The sequence below is a fragment of the Carcharodon carcharias genome, chromosome 7 (genome assembly GCF_017639515.1).
Source record: "Carcharodon carcharias isolate sCarCar2 chromosome 7, sCarCar2.pri, whole genome shotgun sequence".
In the NCBI taxonomy this organism is placed as follows: Eukaryota; Metazoa; Chordata; class Chondrichthyes; order Lamniformes; family Lamnidae; genus Carcharodon; species Carcharodon carcharias.
Window position 1 is genome coordinate 39,454,038 of NC_054473.1, and position 19,839 is coordinate 39,473,876.

General features: G+C 40.5%; 1 protein-coding gene across 7 annotated transcripts in view; it reads left to right on the forward strand.

Annotated features, from left to right (window-relative positions):
- Positions 1-19,839, forward strand: part of ccdc66 (coiled-coil domain containing 66) — an 80,249-nt gene that overhangs the window by 22,276 nt on the left and 38,134 nt on the right. For all 7 annotated transcript variants that reach the window (XR_005943570.1, XM_041192036.1, XM_041192035.1 and 4 more), the window contains 4 exons: positions 6,657-6,858; positions 9,720-9,823; positions 17,351-17,493; positions 19,529-19,699. Coding sequence is in view for 6 of the 7 variants with exons in the window: in XM_041192036.1 (XP_041047970.1) it covers positions 6,657-6,858; positions 9,720-9,823; positions 17,351-17,493; positions 19,529-19,699 (620 nt within the window). In the remaining variant the exon portion in view is untranslated. The remainder of the gene's footprint in view (positions 1-6,656; positions 6,859-9,719; positions 9,824-17,350; positions 17,494-19,528; positions 19,700-19,839) is intronic.

Consider the following 19,839-nt stretch of genomic DNA (forward strand, 5'->3'; position numbering starts at 1 on the left):
TCTCCAAATGGTAATTCTTCACGTGAACTTGGGCATTGAGGGTCAGGAGATAATTCAATTATGGGGCGGGTAGGGAAGGAAACCTTGCCAAACTTGATCTTGATTGGTACATGTCCTTTTGAGAAGGATTCACTCAATGCAAGACCCCCAGCGAATTCTGTTTGTCCTACCTTCCAGTTAAGGATCTCTGAGGCCAACTGCAACACCAAACATCAGCACTTTGGCTGAAATGAGGTAACTTAGCACAAACCAGGTCAAAACCTGCAATCCTTCTAATCAGTATCATACTACGAAAGAGCTGTGAGCTTTTTAGGAGCTGATACTATTATTTTACTGTCCAAATGTAAGCATAACTCTTCAAGCTGGTCTGAGGGGATTTCATGTAGTCTCAGATTTTTGTAGTTTATTGTATTTGTTGACTCATTAGCATGTTATTCCTGTTGTTTTGTGCAATCATAGTTCTATTTTGTGTAACTGATAAAGTTGCTGGAAGTGGGACAAGGTTTCCCAGGAATGTCAATGTTTGTAGAGGATCCTTGTAAACAAGATTTTGAAAGTAGTGTCCTAAAGTGAGTTGCTGCTCTTTACTGTGGATTAGAATAAAATATCAATATTTTCTTTTTAAAATTGTTGGACCTTTAATCAAATGTAATACTTCAAACAAAAAAATCAAAAATACCAAGTTTAATTGTGCTGATCACACTTATTTTTACCCAACCAATCGATGGTGAAACAGTACAATCACAGAATTGTTACGGTGCAGAAGGAGGCCATTTGACCCATCGTGCCTGCACCAGCTCTCCGAATGAGCAACTCGCCTAGTGCATTCCCTCACCTTTCCCCTTAACCCTTCATGTTCTTTCCTTTCAGATAAGAGTCTAATTTCCTTTTCAATGCTTCAATTGAACCTGCCCCCACTGCACTCACAAGCATTGCATTCCAAACCTAAAATACTCAGTGTAAAAAAAAAAGTGGGAACAGTTTCTCCCTATCTATTCTGTCCAGACATCTCGTGATTTTGAGTACCTCTATCAAGTATATACGAACTACGAGCCGGAGTAGGCCACTCGGCCCCTCAAACCTGCTCCACCATTCAATAAAATCATGGCTGATCTGAATGTAATCTTAACCCCATATTCCTGCCTTCCCCAGATAGCCTTTCGCTCCCTTGTTAATCACGAATCTATGTAGCTTTGCCTTACAAATATTCAAAGACCCTGCTTCTACCGCCTTTTGAGGAAGAGAGTTCCAAAGACACTTTCCCCTCTGAGAGAAAAAATTCTCCTCATCTGTCTTAAATGAGCGACCCCTTATTTTTAAACAGTGACCCCTAGTTGTAGATTCTCCCACAAGAGAAAACATCCTCTCCACATCACCCTGTCAAGACCGCACAGGATCTTAAAGGTTTCAATTAAGTTGCCTCTTACTCTTCGAAATTCTAGTGGATACAAGCCTAATCTGTCCAGCCTTTCCTCATAAGACAACCTGCCCATTCCTCGTATTAGTCTAGTAAACCTTCTCTGAACTGATTCTAATGCATTTACATATTTCTTTAAATGAGACCAGTACTGTACACAATATTCCAGATGTGGTCTCACCAATGCCCTGTACAACTGAAGCATAACCTCCCTATTTTTGTAATCAATTCCCCTCGCAATAAATGATAACATTCTATTAGCTTCCCTAATTACCTTTTGTGATTCATGCACTAGGACACCCAGATCCCTCTGAGTCTTAGAGCTCTGCAATCTCTCACCATTTAGATAATAGGCTTCTTTTTTAGTTTCCCTGCCAAAATGAACAATTTCATATTTGCCCACATTATACTCCATTTGCTAGTTCTTTTCCCACTCACTTATTCTATCAGTATCACTTTGTAGCCTCCTTACATCCTCTTCACAATTTACTTTCCCACCTATCTTTGTATTGTCAGCAAATTTAGCAACCATTCCTTCAGTCCCTTCATCCAAGTCATTTAAAGAAATTGTAAAATGTTGAGGCCCCAGCATTGATCTCTGTGGCACACCACTCATCACACCCTGGCAACCAGAAAACAACCCATTCATTGCCAACTCCCTGCTTCCTATTAGCTATCCAATTTTCTATCCATGTCAATATGTTACTGCCTACACCATGAGCTTTAATTTTCTGCAATAACCTTTGATGTGGCACTTTATCAAATGCCTTCTGGAAATCTAAGTACAGTACATCCACCTTTTATCCATAGCACATGTGACTCCTTCAAAGAACTCCAATAAATTGGTTAAACATGATTTTTCCCTTTTGCAGAACCATGTTGATTTTGTCTGATGACCTTGAATTTTCCTAAGTTCCCTGTTATAACATCTTTAATAAAGCTTCTAACTTTTTCCCTATGACAGACATTAGGCTAACTGGCCTATAGTTTCCTGTTTTCTGTCTCCTCCCTTTTTGAATAAAGGAGTTATATTTGCTATTTTCCAATCTAATGGAACCTTCCTTGAATCTAGGGAATTTTGGAAAATTAAAACCAGTGCATCAACTATTTCACTAGCCACTTCTTTCAAGACCTTAGGGTGAAGTCCATCCGGACCTTGGGATTTGTCAGCCTGCACCCCCAACAATTTGCTCAATACTACTTCCCCGGTGATTTTCATTTTCCAGAGTTCTTCCCTCCCATTTCCTGATTTGCAACTATTTCTGGGATTCTACTTGTGCCCTCTATAACGAAGACCGAAGCAAAATACCCGTGTAATTCATCTGCCAAATCCCTACTTTCCATTCTCAATTCCCCAGACACACTTTGCATTGGACCATTGCTCGTTTTGTTAACTCTTCTTATTTAAATATCTATAGAAACTCTTACTATCCAGCTCTATATTACTAGCTAGCTTTCTATCGTACTCTAAATTTTCTCTCCTTGTCGCCTAATCTTGTCACCATTCTTTGCTGTTCTTTACATTTTGTCCAATCTCCTGACCTGCCACCCATCTTTGCATAATTATATGCTTTTTTTCTTTAAGTTTGATACTGTCTTTAATTTTTTTAGTTAACCACGGATGGTGGGCCCTCCTCTTGGAATTTTTCTTTCTTGCTGGAATGTATTTGTTCTGTGTATTCTGAAATATCCCTTTAAATGTCTGCAACTAAACCTCTATTGACCTATCCCTTAACCTCATTTGCCAGTTCATTTTAGCTAGCTCTGCTTTCATGACCTCATAATTTCCCTTATTCAAGTTTAAAATACTAGTCTTGGTTGCACTCAATTCTCCCTCAAAATGAACGTAAAATTTAATCATATTATGACTGCTGCTACCTAGGGGTGCCTTCTCTAGGAGTTTATCAATTAATCCTATCTCATTGCTCATACCGGGTCTAGTATAGCCTGCTCTTTGGTTGGCTTCAGAATGCGCTGTTCTAAGAAACTATCCTGGAAGCATTCTATGAACTCCTCGTCTATGCTACCTTTGCCCACCTTATTCTTCCAGTCTATATGTAGATTAAAATCCCCCATGATTTTTGCTTTACCTTTCTGGCAAGCTCCCATTATCTCTTATTTTATACCCAATCCTACTGTGTAGCTATAATTAGGAGGCCTGCACACCTCTCCTACAAGTGACTTCTTGCCTTTATTATTCCTCATCTCAAGCCAAACCACTTCGAGACCTTGGTTTCCTGAACTTGGGTCATCCCTCTCTAATGTGCTAATACCATAATTAGTTAACAGAGCTGCCCATCCACTTTTTCATAACTTCCTGTCCTTCCTAAATGTCACATATCCTTCAATATTCAGGTCCCAATCTGTCATCCTGTAGCCATGTCTCTGTAATGGCTATCAGATTGTACTTATTTATTTCTATTTGTGCTGTAAGTTCATCTTTTTTTCTTTCGAATGTCCTGTGTGTTTAGATACAGAGCCTTTAGTTTTGTCCTTTGATTATTTTTGTAGCATCGAGCCTTATCTCTTGATTTACCCTTAGATTTATACTCTCTGTTCCTTCCTGTCACAGTCTGTTTACCATTTCCCATATTAATACCTGTCTCTCTTGCCTTGTCTCTATTATTTGGTTTACCACATTTCCCCAAATTTATTCCCTTGCCCACATTATTCAGTTTAAAACCCTCTCTACTTTCCTAGTTGGGCGGTTCACGACACCAGCTCCAGCACAGTTCAGACCATCCCAACAGTACAGATCCCACTTTCTCCAATACTGGTGCCAGTGACCCATAAACCAGAACCCACTTCTCCCGCACCAGTCTTTGAGCCACGGATTCATTTCTCTAATCTTATTTGTCCTATGCCAGTTTGCACATGGCTGAAGTAATAATCCAGAAACTATTACCTTTGAGGTTCTGCTTCTTAATTTGGCACCTAGCTCATCATACTGACCATGCAGAGCCTCCTTCCTCATCCTGCCTGTGTCATTGGTAATTACATGGACCACGATCACTGGATCCTCCCCCTCCTACTGCAAGTTCCTCTCCAGCCCTGAGCAGATGTTCCGAACCCTGGCAGTCAACAAAGCCATCTGGACTCTCGCTCTTTGCTACAGAGCACAGTGTCAATCCCTCTTACTATACTGTCCACTACTACCTCTACATTCCATTTTGCTCCCCTCACTTGGATGGCTTCTTGTACCATGGTCAGTTTGTTCATGCATCCTGCAACCCCTACACTCATCCAAACTAGCTGAGGGAACCTCAAGCCTTTTGAACAATTGCAGAGGCTCACGCTCCTGCACTCCTGCCCTCTGGGTCCCCTTATCTGCCTCACTCGCAGTCACATCCTCCTGTCCCTGGCCACTGACCAAGTCAGAAGACCCTATCCTAACTGGTGTGACTGCCTCCTGGTATAAAGCATCCAAGTAACTTTTCCCCCTTCCTGATGTGTTTGAGTCTGCAGCTCAGCCTCCAGCTCAATGACTCTGAGCCGAAATTCCTCAAGCCGCAAACATTTACTGTAGATGTGTTTGCCCTGGATCACAATGTTATCTAGGAGCTCCCACAGGCTGCAGCCTTGACACATCACCTGTCCTGCCACCCTTAATGTGTCTTACATAATTACTGAATTATATTAATCACTTATTTATGTTGCTTTCTTATTTTTTATTTTTACCACCAAATTGTGCACTATTTTAAACCTTAGGGATACATACCAGATACTCAACAAACAACTATCTCCTTTCCCTGTAGTAGAGCAAGAACCAATTTCTATGGGGTGAAAAGATAGAAAGAGGAAACGAACAACTCCTTCTTCTCTTTCACCGACCTCCCCTCTCATCAAACTCCAAGTCTTCACTCAGTTAGTCAGCTGCACTCCTCCTCTCAACCTTATTTTTCCAAGTAAAACGGTCCTAACATCTCCAATCTATCTTCATAACTGAAGTGCCTCATCCCTGGAACCATTCTTGTGAATCTTTACTGCACCCTGTCTAACACCTTCACATTCTTCCTAAAGAGCGGTGCCCAGAACTAGACACAATACTCTAGCTGAGGCCGAACTAGTGACTTATAAAAATTCAACATAACCTCTTTGCTCTTGTACTCCTTGCCCCTATTAACAACACCCAGGATACTGTATGCATAATTATTTGCTCTCTCAACCGGTCTTGCCACCTTCAATGATTTATGCACATATACAGGTCTCTCTGCTCCTGCACTCCTCTGAGAGTTGTACCCTGTATATTGTCTCTGTGTTGATCCTACCACAATGAATTACTTCTCATTTCTCTGCATTGAATTTCATCTGTCACCTGTCCGCCCATCCCACCAATTTGTCTCTGTCCCTTTGGAGTTTTACACTATCCTCCTTATAGTTCACAATATTTCCAAGTTTTGTATCATCCGCAAGCTTTGAAATTGTGCCTTGTACACCAAGGTCTAGGTCATTAATGTATATCAGGAAAAGCAAGGGTCCCAATGTTGACCCTTGGGGAACTCCATGCCTTCCTCCAGCATGAAAACATCCATTAACCACTGCTTTCTGTTTCCTGTTGTTTAGCCAGTTCCGTATCCATGTTGTTACTGTTCTTTTTATTCCATGAGGTATAAACCTTGCTCGCAAGTCTGTTGTGTGGCGCTGTATCAAACACTTTTTTGAAGTCCATGTACAACACATCAACAGCATTGACCTCTTCAACCCTCTCTGCTACCTCTTCAAAAAACTCCAGAAAGCTAGTTAAATATGATTTTCCCTTAAGAAATCCATGCTGGCTTTCCTTAATTAACCCACATTTGTTCATGTGAAATTTTGCTCCAAATTATTATTTCTAAAAGTTTCCCCACCACTGAAGTTAAACTGGCCTGTAGTTGCTGGGCTTATCTTTACATCTTTTTGAACAAGGGTGTAATGTTTGCAATTCTCCAGTCCTCTGGAACCACCCTTGAGTTTAAGGAAGATTGAAAAGTTATGGCCAGCGCCTCTGCAATTTTCACTCTCTCTTTCCTCCGTATTTTTGGATGCATTTCATCTGGCCTTGGTACCTTATCAACTTTACTTACAGATAACCTATCCAATACCATCACCATTTCTATTTAAAACCCATCTGGTGTCTGAATTACCTTTCTTTTACCATGGCTTGGATAGCATCTTCTTCTTTGGTAAAGACAGATAGATGCAACAAAGGTAGTAAACAAGAGTTTTTGCTTTGAACTGCTGATGTTTTGTTTCTTAATAGGTAAAGAAGTTAAAGAAGCTGAGGCCACACATAAAGAGCTTAAAGGGGAAGAGAATGCCACCCTGAAAATTGGTGTTGACTGTGCCAATAATGAGGCCTCACAGGACAGAAGTTCATCTCAAAAACCACAGGCAACTAATAAATCCAGAGCAAATGTTGAACAATCAAACCCTGTGCAAACTGAAAAGACTGTGGGTATTAGGTAGGTATTGAAAATAAAGCAATTAAGTACCATTTGAATGCACTAAATAAATCAAGAATCTCAATTCTATTATAATAATCTGCAGTGTAAGGTTGCACAATTGATCTGTATTATGATATAATACACCTGTAAGGTCAGTTGCAACGTTGATGATGCCAATTATTGTAGTGAGTGACCTGTGCTACCAATACTGCTTTGTAATTAGCTGTTAGTAGCTCTACAACAACAACAGCTTGCTGTCATCTTGCGGCGTCTTTAATGTACGAAAACATTTTAAGGCACTTTGCAGGAGCATTAGCGCACAAAAATTGACACAATTGGTCATGGAGATATGTTTTAAGGAGCATCTTAAAGCGGAGAGAGGGGCATAGAGATTTATGGAGGGAATCCTGGAGCTTGAGCCTTTCACGCCATGGTAGAATGATTAAAATCATGGATTTTGAAGAGGCCAGGACAGCAAGCACTTGGAGATCTTGGGAGGGTTGTAGAGCTAGAGGAGGCTGCAGAAATAGGGAGGGGTGTGGTCATGGAGTGGTTTGAAAATTAGAATTCGAATTGAAAAATTGCTCCATTTGGCTACTTACATGGGATATTTTTCCTGCTTGCTTTCGTGAGCTGCCTTCCCCCTGTCCCTGACAATCTAACTGATAGAAACAATCATTACATGGTATCTTTATTGTAGAAAAGTTTGATTGGACATAAAGCCTTCAAATACAGCAAAAGAAGCATTGAGTTTAGGAAACGAGTTTTGGATTAGGATTGAAATGACGAAAGACTTTTCCACCAATGATGGAGCAGAGTGAGGAAGCAAGGAGGCTCATAAAAGTAGCATCCGAGGATTGTACTGCACAGGAAAGAATGTAATGCTGGTGTTAGTTGTAAAGTATGCCAAATTCATTAGAAACATTTATAGATGAAGATGCATGGTAACTTATTGGCCGTGGAATATTCAGCATTTGATTGTCATTGAATTAATTGAAGCCCACGTTTGCTTCGTTTAGTAAAATTCAGTGGAATAAATGGAAATATATAATTTCAGAATAGTAGTTATTTTTGAGTTGCACACCATTCAGAAGTCCTTTGTAAACAATTAACATTGTGCATTATTCCTTCTGTCCTCTTGTCTCTCTTATTCTCTTGTACGCAGTTATTCATCTCTCTTGTTAAATTTTCATATGTGGTGTTATGTCATGAGTTTTGACTATTCAACTGTAGAAATTTGTTCTTGAATAGTTATCATGAGTGGAATCCCTAATTGCTTTTCCTCAGTCATGCCTCTGCTGCCTCTGGACATGGCTTTTCTAATGCATTCCTGGCTGGTCTTCCACATTCTGCCGAATGTAGACTTGAGATCATCCTAGGCTCTGCTGCCCATGTCTTGGCTATGTCTGGCTCTGTTCAGCTGCTCCTGTGGTCCCCCATTTAAATTTGCTCTGGACAAGCAACCTCTTGATTTTAGAATTCTCATCCTTGTTTATGGGTCCTGCTGTGACCTTGTTCCTCCCTTTCTCCTCTGGCCCCACCACCCTCCAGGATGTCTGCTCTCATCTAATTCTGGCCTCTACCCGGGATACAGGGTAGTTTGATAAGGTGGATTCAAAATTGGCTTAGTTGTAGGAGGCAGAGGGTGATGACAGAAGGATGCTTTAGTGACTAGAAGCTAGTGTCCAGTGGCGCACCATAGAGATGTGTGCTCATTCCCCTATTATTTGTCATTTATATAATCTATGTAGATGACTATGTGGGGGGTAGGATTAGTAAGTTTGTGGATGACACAAAGATTGGCCGGGTGGTTAACAGTGAGGTTGAGTGTCTTGGGCTACAGGAAGATATAGACAAGATAGTCAAATGGGCAGATAAGTGGCAGATGGAATTTAAACCTGAAAAGTGTGAGGTGATACACTTTGGAAGGAGTAATTTGACAAGGAAGTAGTTAGTGAACGGCATGGCACTAGGAAGTTCTGAGGGACAAAGGGACCTTGGCGTGTGTGTCCATAGATCTCTGAAGGCGGAGAGGCATGTTAGCGGGACGGTGAAAAAGGCATATGGGACGCTTGCCTTTATCAATCGAGGCATAGATTACAAAAGTAGGGAGGTCATGTTGGAGTTGTATAGAACCTTGGTGGGGCCACAGCTGGAGTACTGTGTGCAGTCCTGGTCGCCACATTATAGGAAGGATGTGTATGCACTGGAGGGGGTGCAGAGGAGATTCACCAGGATGTTGCCTGGGATGAAACAGTTAAGTTATGAATGAGAGGTTGGATAGACTTCGGTTATTTTCCTTGGATCAGAGGAGACTGAGGGGTAACCTGATCGAGGTGTACAAGATTATGAGGGGTGTGGATAGGGAGCAGCTGTTCCCCTTAGTTGAAGGGTCAGTCACAAAGGGGCATAAGTTCAAGGTGAGGGGCAGGAGGTTTAGGGGGGATGTGAGGGAAAACCTTTTTACCCAGAGGGTGGTGACAGTCTGGAATGCGCTGTCTGGGAGGGTGGTGGGGACAGGTTGCCTCATCCTTTAAAAAGTACCTGGATGAGCACTTGGTATGTCATAACATTCAAGGCTATGGGCCAAGTGCTGGTAAATGGGATTAGGTAGGTAGGTCAGGTGTTTCTCACGTGTCGGTGCAGACTCGATGGGCTAAAGGGCTTCTTCTGTGATTCGGTTGTTCTGTGAATAATCTAAATTGAATTGCTTTTTGGATTCAGTACATTTAGTCACATAGCATGGTGATACAATTATGGCCCACAAAGAGGCAATTTCATTGATTTTAGAATTATATTGCAAGTTTATAATTCTTTAAAACAAGTAGCAAAAAATACACTTCTGCTTCTTTTTTATGTGAACGGCATTACTTTGATAGTGCGTCCAACCAAGTCCGAGATGGACTTTTCAGGCACCTTGGAGAGCGAGAAAATGAAAAGGATCAGCTGGAAGCCAGGCGAATCCAATGGAAAAAAGAGCTAGGTATATGATGTTCCATGTTTGAAAAAATTTGTTTCTTTTTTTTTCCTTGGGGTCTCCATTGTGAATAATGGTGAAGCAATTGGCTTTCACCATTATTATGAAGTAAATAGGACAGAAACTTCTCATCTCCCCACATGTATGGTTAAACGCAGAAATGTGGAAATTGGTGTCCAAGTTCCTCTGTTCCTCAGCAAGCAAGTTGTGTTATAACAATACTTTATTGAGAGTAATCCATGTAGAGACATGTATGTGCTGTACCTAGTTAACCATTAAATAATGCAAATAAAGTTAGCAATTGTGCATGCAGGCATAAGTGAACTTATAATGTCGTAATTACTACAAAGCAGTCTTTCTAGCACTGAACAGTTAAGTTTGTAAATTTGGAGAATCATTCCTTCAGAACTTGGTGTTGGAGATTTTAAGGGAAAAATGATTTTTTTGTACTGTTTTCTGTCTGTCGTTTATCTCTCTTTCCACATCTCGCTTGCTTTCTATCATGATTTTACATTGAATTAAACCTAATATATTTCTCCTGGTTTAGACTTTTTGGTCCAATTTTAACTTTGAGCAAGTAGGCGAGTTTTGAATGAGTTAAAATTTCACCTTGTGTATCTCAGTGAGCATTCCTCAATATGGTTCTTTGAAGAACTCTGCTGCTTCTTGCCCTGCTCCTATGAGCCTCATACCTCCTGTTGAGAGCATCGCAATGGACTTGGTGCCCAATCACAGCAAGTTGCTGTTCAAAAGCCTGTGAAAACTCAGTGGGAAACTGTCAGCGTGATGCAGGGCAAGAGCCATTCCTTCACCATTGACCCCAAAATCATGCTAATTATATTTTAAACTTCATCTATTGAAGAAACTGTTGTAAGCCTGTGTGCTGTAGGTGTGATTTTTAATTTACTTTGATAAATTTATGATTGATTTCATTTAGTATATCATAGAAGTCATTGTGGTGAGGAAGATTTTTTTAGATGGTCTAAAAAAAGGTGGAGATATTTAACAAATACAGCTTTGCATTAGGCTTTTCTGATTAGCAAAGAGGTAAAACCTGAAGTGGTAGATAGGAAAATGAATAGTGTTATGATGGAGATAAGGATATTTTTACATAAATTAGTTGGGTTAAAGGAAGACAGGGCCCAATGTAATTCATCCTGAGGGAGATGAAAGAAGAAATTGCTGAGGCCTTAGACATAATGGCCCAAATCTTAAGAGTCTACAGATGCATGTCAGGGCCCGACAGAAGCTTTGACATGTGGTCTCGTGGAAATTGCCCAGGAAGTTAAACTTCTGATGGGCAACTCCCTACTTTCCAGGACCCTGCACGAACGTCTCTGACTGAGCTGGTATTGGAGACATGGAACAGATCCATGGGACTTACCTTAACAATTACCCAGGAGATTTTAGAAAGTTTAAAGTCTGGTCTAACACCTGGGTAACTCCACAATTGACACCCCACCCCCGCCCAGACCACCCAACTACTCCCTGACCTGACTACTTGCCCATCAGCCCTGACAATCCTCCTGACTATAACTCCATACAGACCTGACTACCACCCCACTACCCACTGACCAGATTGACTATCAATCCTCTACCCACCAACTGACCTGACACCAATAATCCCCAACTACCGCTTGGTCACCATTCACTTGCCCATTCACTTAACTCCTATTCATTAAAAGACTGGACCTTTAAATACTTACCAGAACGCATCAACTAATGGAATTGCAGGTTTTATGAAGTATAAAATATAAAAATCAAGTTGTATAATGTATAAAATGTATCAGTCTATATAGGATCTTAAGATCTCAGTTAGAGTGCTGTGTATCTCATGTGCTCAGCTTCATTGGAAGAATAATGGGGCTTTAGTGGGGTACAATGCATATTCACTAGGAAGTAATTACAAAGAAAGACTTGGGTCCATTTTCATTCACAATGCCTGTAATCTGTGATGAAAGGATGTTAGTGATGAAAGGAAAGGGCAGAGTCAATAGAAGCAAATTTTTTCCAATGTTTGAACTAGGGACCATAAATACAGATTAAATACAAAAGAGTTAACGTAGAGAACAGAGAGAATTTGTCACGTAGAAGATGTGATGGTGACACTGTGCGAAATCATAGTGGTTGAGTTACTGGACCACTAGTATAAAGATCTGGACTAACCATCCAGAGATATGAGTTCAAACTGCACCATGGCAGCTTGGAAATTTAAATTCAGTTAGCTAAATAAAATCTGGAACAAAGCTAGTGTCAGTAATGAAATGACCATGAAACTACCAGATTGCCATAAAAAATAAAAGGGAAGGAAGTCTGCCCTGGTCGATGTGTCACTCCGGACCTACAGCAATCTGGATGGCCTTTAATTATCCACTGAAAAGCAAGCCATTCACAAACAATGCATAGAATTGGATGGATCACCTGGCATTGACTTATGCACCGGACAGGACAAAGGCATCCCCCAGCCCAGTCAACCCTGCAAAGTCCTCATGAACATCTAGGCCTTGAGCTAAAATTGGTAGAACTCTCCCTCAAAACGGACAAGCGACAGTCTGACAAAATCATATGTGCAGAATAACCTTTTCAGCCAATGTTCCAGATGCCTCCATCACCATCCCTAGATATGCCCTGCCCCATTGGCAGAATAGATCCACCCAGCGGTATGGTGGCCCTGGAGGTCCTCAATATTGACTCAAAGCCCTGGAAGTCTCGTGGCCTCGGGTCAAACATGGACAGGGAAACCTCCTGCTAATTACCACCTGATGATGAATCTGTTCTCTTCTGTGTTGCCTTGGAAGAAGCACTTGGGGTAGCAAGGACATAAGCCTTGGTAAGGGCTTTAACGTCCACCACCAGGAGTGGCTTGATGGTACCACTACTGACTGAGCTGGTGGATTCCTGAAGAACATAGCTGCCAGTGTGGGCCTGTGAGATGTGGTGAGAGATCCAACAAGAGGGAAAAACCTACTTGATACTTTCCTCACTAACCTACCTGGCCATGAAGAAATTGCGAGGGGTAATGACTGGCAGTCCTTGTGGAGACTATATCTCACCTTCGCACTCAGGATAGCTGCCATCATGTTGCTAAATGGAACAGATTCAGCAGCTCAAAACTGGGCATCCACTGATGGACACTGACACAAGAGCCACTACAGAATTGTATTCCAGTACAATGTGCAACCTTGAGACCTGGCATATCCCTCACTCTACCATTGCCATCAAGCTAGGGGACTAACTCAGGCTCAATGAGGAGTGTAGAAGCGCATGCATGGAGCAACATCCAGCGTACTGGAAAATGAAGTGCCAGTCTGGTAAAGCTCTACAACACTGGAATACATGCATGCTAAACACTGGAAGTAGCATGCTATAGACAGAGCTAAGTGATCCCAGAACCATTGGATTAGATTCTATGGACCTGCCACACCCAGTTGTGAATGTGATGGACAATTAAACAACTAATCGAAAGAGAACACTCTCATCCTCAATGATGGCAGAGCCCAGCACATGGGTGCAAAAGGCAAAGCTGAGGAATTTGCAACCACCTTCAGCTAGAAGTGCGGAGTGGATGATCTATCTCAGCCTCCTGAGATTTCCATTATCACAGAAGCCAGTATTTAGCCAATTAAATTCACGGCTTGTGATAGCAAGAAATGCTAAGTGCATTGGGCACAGCAAAGGCCCATTAACATCCTTGCTGTAGTGTTGAAGTCTTGCACTGCAGAACTAGCCGCAGCTCCATCTATGCTATTCCAGTACAAAGACAACACTGCTATCTGCTCGACAAAGTGGAAAATTGCCCACCTGTGTCCTGTCCACAAAAAGCCAAACAAATCCAATTCTGCTAATTACCGTTCATTCCCTCAGCCTACTCTCAATCATCAACAAGGTATTGGGGTCATCGACTGTGCTACCAAGTGGCAGTTTCAGTAACCTTCTCACTGCACAGTTCAGGTAACACTGGGACCACTCTGCTACAGACCCCTTCACAGAGTTGGGCCAAATGTGGACAAAGGAGCTGAATTTTCCTTCAATTCCACGACCTTCAACTTTAGCGAACAGTTGTGTATTCGGGTCTTTATCAAATGCCTTCTGGAAGTCCATATAAATAACTTTCAGAGACATTCCTCTGTTCACTACTTTAGTCACCACTTCAGAAATTCAATCCAATGCATCTGGCATGGTCTACCCTATAAAAATCCATGCTGGCTCTCTGATCAGCTGAAAATTTTCCTTAGCCTACATCTGTTGTCAGAAAATTACTAGAGTAATTGGTCTATAATTTCCTGGTTTCCTTCTCTCACCTTCCTTAAACAATGGAGTGACATGTGAAATTTTCTGGCTTAAAGGAACAGTTCCTGGATTGAGAGAATGTTGGAAGATTATAGTTAGGGCATCAGTAACATTCTCACCAACTTCCTTAGCCCTTGGATGGAAAACATCTGGTCCTAGGGATTTGGCACTCTTTCATGCCACTGTTTTCTTCATTACTGTCATTTTGCTTCTATTAATTTGGACGAGTCGCTGACTCATTCAGTATTAGTGTCCTTGGAATGTTTGGCATGCTGACCTCTTCCCCTACTGTAAATATTGGCACAAAGTAATTATTCAGCTTGTCTTTAATTTCTTTTTTTATTGACAATATCACTGTTAGCAGTTTTTAAGAGGTTAACATTGCTTCAGACCACCTTTTTCCCCTAATGTAATTGTAAAGATGTTTTTGTTGATTTTGATATGCCTTGCAAGTTTCTTTTCATACTCCCTTTTTGTAGCTCCATCTCTTTTGCCAGGATCTGTGCTATTTTTTCATTTTTATATCCTTTTTCTTATAGTTTTATGGTGTCTCTCCTCTTTAGTTATCCATGGCTGCCTTTTTTGGTAAGTAGAGCTCTTGCCCCTTAGGGATGTAATTTGGTTCTGTATCATGTCAAATTCTTTTTGGGCATCTCCCACTGATCTTCTGTCATTTTTTCCCAATTTACAAGTGTGTCACAATCTACCACTTCATAGCTGCTACTGGAGTCCGAAACGCAACTCCCACTAGAGCCTTGAATCCTTTTTGATTTCTTAATTTTATCCATAAAGTCTTTACTTCCTGCTTACCTCTCATCATACCTTTTATCATCAAATTGATTTCATCCTTAATCACAAAGGCTGCTCCTGTGCCTCTGCCATTTCCCCTCCTTTTCCTGTAGATCTTATAACCTGGTATATTTAGCTCTCAGCTCTAAATATTTTGCAGCCATGTTTCAGTAATAGCTACCGTGTCATACCCTTGAGATTTGAATTGCAGACACAAATTATTCGCTTTGTTTCTTGTACTCCGTGCAGTTGTGTAAAGAATGTTCATTTGGGCCATACATTGTAACCGTCACTTTGCTCTACAGTTTTTACTGATGCATTTCTTATTTCTCCCTCTTGGTTTAATTACTTTATCTTAATTACTATTTTTTAGCCCTCCTTTTACCTGGAGTTCCTAAAAACACAATTTCTGACTTGTTACTCTACTTGTTACACTCTTCTGTTTTGTTTTTTGACCTGTTATTTATGTTACCTTTTCCACCTGAGGCCTCCCTTCCATTTAGTACAGTCCTAGTCCCTAGTCCTTCATCCTAATCCATAGTCCTTAAACAGTCATAGGCCTAGTAACATACATATGCCACTCCTTGGAAATAATGGCTAGCAGTGAACCTTTATGAAGGATTGTAATTGTATTTTTCATGTTGTGGAGAAGGAAATAATGGTAGTGGTTAGCTTGATTTCATCTTCCATCAGAGATATTGACCTAATACGATTAGAATAATCTACAACTAATACTGTCCCATTCAATTTGCTATAGAAAACCGAGTTGTGGCAGGCAAAGGGCTACAGTAAGAAAAATAGGAAACTATCTGCTCACTTGTGAATGAGGCTATTGACATCCATGATCTTTTGTAGTTGCACATATTGACACCTGGGCTTTGAAAACTGGTTTACAGGTGGCGACACCTATCATCTTACTGAAACCTCTCTGCAAGCCAACACTTTGCACCATCTTCCCTGCCAAACTGTCACATTGATGATGTGTTTTCTATTGTCATGCCTTAGCCTTTTTACCCATCTCTATCTCTCCCACCTCCATCCCCACCACTTCAGTCCTCTGATACTTCCGCTTCCATGGAACATCTCATTCTGTACTTGCATTTTCTTTAACATTCTAATTGCTTACAACCTCTTCCCGGCCTTAACCTCTGATTTCTCCCTGGGATACCACTCTCCTTTCCTCCCTAAGCATCTGCACTATATTACTCTTTATCATTGATGATTTCATTCTTGAACTCTGCTGCTCTTGCCCTCTGTCTTCTGAATTTGCTGACCTCCTAAACTTCTTTATCCATATGAACTCCCCTGTACATATTTCCAGCCATCTGTTCAACCTCACCTCTTTAGGCATCTTTCTCCTTTTCCACGCCAAGTCGCTTATGGTTGCACTCAAACTCCCAGCTGCCTTGCTGTTGGTCCTTGATTTTACCATGATAACTCTACAGCTGTTGACTTACTTGATGACTCTTTTGCCTCTACCTTCATCCTCCTTCTTAATCAGTATCCCACCCCAGTCCTTCCTGTTACAACTTTTACCTTCACCTGTTCCAGTCCAAGAGTTGCAAATTTTAATGTTCCTGGTGAATGAATGAGTTAACTTCCCACCTGCAGTTCTGGCTAGACTGTGAAATGCTCTACTGGGTCTTAAAACTTTGCATAAAACACCCACTGCTCTAGGATTAGACTAGAAGGTACAAGATAACCTTAATTCAAATTACTCCCTGCCAACCTCTGGAACCTCCTATAGCCCTGCAATCCTCCACAAACTCTGTTCCTTCAACTGTGGTGAGTTGTGTATCCCCCATTTCCTTGTTCTCATTGCTTTCAGCCATTGGGACCGTAAGCTCTAGAAGCTCCTCCCTTGACTTCTCTGTTGCACTCCTTCTCTTTCCTCTAAGAATCTCCTTTATAGATCCACCTCTTTCTTCAAGTTTTTAGTCAGCCTTCCTCATATCTTTGTTTGATGTCCATTCCATTTTAATTATGTTTTAGTGACTCGCTTTGAGATGTTTTTCTACATGAACGGTATGATATAAATACAAGTTGTTAAAATATTCTGGGGACATGTGATATCAATGCAAGTCCTTTTTAACAAACTGAAATAGTTTTATCATGGGACTTTAGCCAGTTTACTAAAAGTTTTTAAGAGCTGGAAATGTCAGACTTTGATATTTGTGCTAATTGTTTTGAGGCTGCAACCAAAGCAAGTTGTTGGAATATTGTATAGAGGTTTAAATAGTATCCATCAGTGCTTACACAAAATATTTAAATAAAAGTTTTCCATTACTACATCCACTGTCCTGAAGAGAAAAATATATTTTTCTCTTCCCATCTTAAAAAATGGAGACTAAACCGTGGTTCCATGGTCATAAAGTTGATTTTCAGAATCAATATTGCTGCCAATAAGACTGTCTGACATAATTGACAATATTTTTGGTTATTGAAAATCTGCAGATGAACAGGTGGCTTTAAAGAAACTGTTAGAAAAAGATAATGCAGCCTCAGAATTTTTGGAGTGGAATCCATGGGGAAGGCCTGGTGCAGGGGCACCCCTTCAATCCAAAACAGAGAAGATACTTGCAACATATGAAGCAAAGGTAGGAGTTTAAAAAAAAGTTTACACTTTTACTCTCCTTTGCATGCTGTTCCTCCCCTTTCTTTCTTTCTCTCCCTGCCTGTGTTTTTTCATGTTTTATCTCTAACTGAAGAAAAATAGGCAAATGCTTATTTTTTAATTAAATCTGTAGTCAGACTTAAGTGGTCACAATATTATTTATAATGTTGCTGCACCTATTTTGTTGTGCTCATGCACACATACAAAAATGTTACTTTGCCCAATTTCTTAGATATTTTCCCTATTTGTCACACTGAGAAGTTCAGGAAATGGATTTGCAGGATCCCTGTTTGTCTAAAAATGAAATAAATGAAGTCTTTCAGTCACAGTAGAAGAGGAACATTGTGAGAAAGGTACTACATGTCCATAAAGTGTTATGATATCATTTTTCTCATCAAAACAAAACATATTTCTGCTTTTGTATAGACTGCTGCTGCTGAAAGTACACTTATTAGACATTAAGTAAGGACAGCATCAGGCTTTACTGATGCTTCTCTATTGTTGAGTAACTCACTGTGAAGCCGGGCTGCTTGGGTGAGGTACTTGGAAGAATTTTGTAATGGTGGATATTAGATTATTAATTTTAAATCTTTATTACTAGTAGCAGCATATGAAGGGTTAAAATAGGTTCACACAGAAAATGTCCAGGCAGTGTGCAGTTGCTAGAACCTAGGTAAGTTGTCCGTATGGATGTTAATGGACTATGTAAATTAGTAATCGTTTACCTGCTGCCTGGCGTAGTAGAGAGCTTAACATGCTAAAGTTGACTGATTGCAAAGTGAAGTGTCTTCGACAACTGACTGGCCATTGTTGGTATTCAAAGTAGTTGATAGTCAATCGATGTATGAAAGAAAAAACTTGCATTTATGTAGCACCTGTCATAACTTCAGGACATCTCAAAGCATCTACAGATAGAATACAAAGTTAAATAATTTTGATGTGTAATCACTGTTATAATATAGGCAAACATGGCAACCAGATCTCACACAACAAGTCTCAGAAACACCAGTGAGATAAATGACCAGATAATCTTTTTAGTGATAGATGACAGATGAATAATGGCTAGGGCACAGGGGTGAACTCTCATGTTCTTCAGATGGTATTATGGGGATATGTTACCTTCACTTAAGAGAACAAAGGGGCCCTGGTATAACGTCTCACCCAAAATATGGCAGCTATAACAGTGCAGCAATTGCTCATTACTGAATTTGAAAAATACTTTATGGATGCCCTTTGCTCTGACATCTCTTTGCAGTAGTTAAATAGGTAGTTCCAACTCATCTGATCGTGCAGATCAGAAAGCCAAGCCAGCCTGCAACAATGGTTTTGCTTGACAGACCTGTAAACAAACAAAAAAAAAAATTAGTGCAATGATTGGGACACTGGACCTAAAAATTCATAATGTGGGTTTTTCTGTAATTGAGGAGGTTTAGGCCAGCAGTCAATCCACAGTCAGTAGGTGGCCTGGACTAGTTTGACTCTGGTAGAATGTTGCTACACAAAAACTAAGCATCTGTTTTCAGGGATTTAGCTTATGTTGAAGGATGGCTCAGAAGAAGTATTGTTGTTTTGACATATGAAAGATGGCAAAATTTGTATAATTAAATGTCATAATCTACTTCCGTTTCTTTAGGCCTAAATTTAACTAATTGGATTTCCAAGATGGTACTTTTACTATATAATTGCTCAAATTTCATATTTGTTTGGAAGTTTAAAATGATTTTTACAACTTAAACAGTAAAGTACATTGTAATTGTGCTCTGACGAAAAGATAGCCCCCTGATACATTAAAACTTTGATGGATCAGGATCTGAACTAGTGTGTGTGAAAGATTCTTCGTTGTGGAAACTTCTAAGGTGGAAATGTATTTGTCAAGCATTTCTCTTAAATCTGGAAGGAATCTTTTTCTTTTAGTTTTGTGTAACCATTAACACTAAGACCTTTCTGACTTAATCTAGTATTGTGCTGTTATATGTAATGAAATTAAATACGCAGATTGTTGCCTTCATTGTTCTTAGACACGAGCAACTTTACCGGCTGCATATACTGATGGTCGAGTGATTAGCACTGCCCCCACTGTGGTGAGCACTGCGAGTACAACCGTTCCTGCAGATCGTAACGTTGGTAAAGCTTCTAGCTTTAGTTCTCCAGATTTACCTGCTGCTATCCGTTCAGCCTTTGTGCTTGGGGTAAGAAGTACTTTTTCTCCACATGCTCCCTCCCAGCACCTGACGTCACATGAGAAAATAATGTATCATTTGCTGTAGAACACTAATGGTGAAGTGCACAGTATTACTTAGGAAGAAATTAATCACAAATGACTAATTCT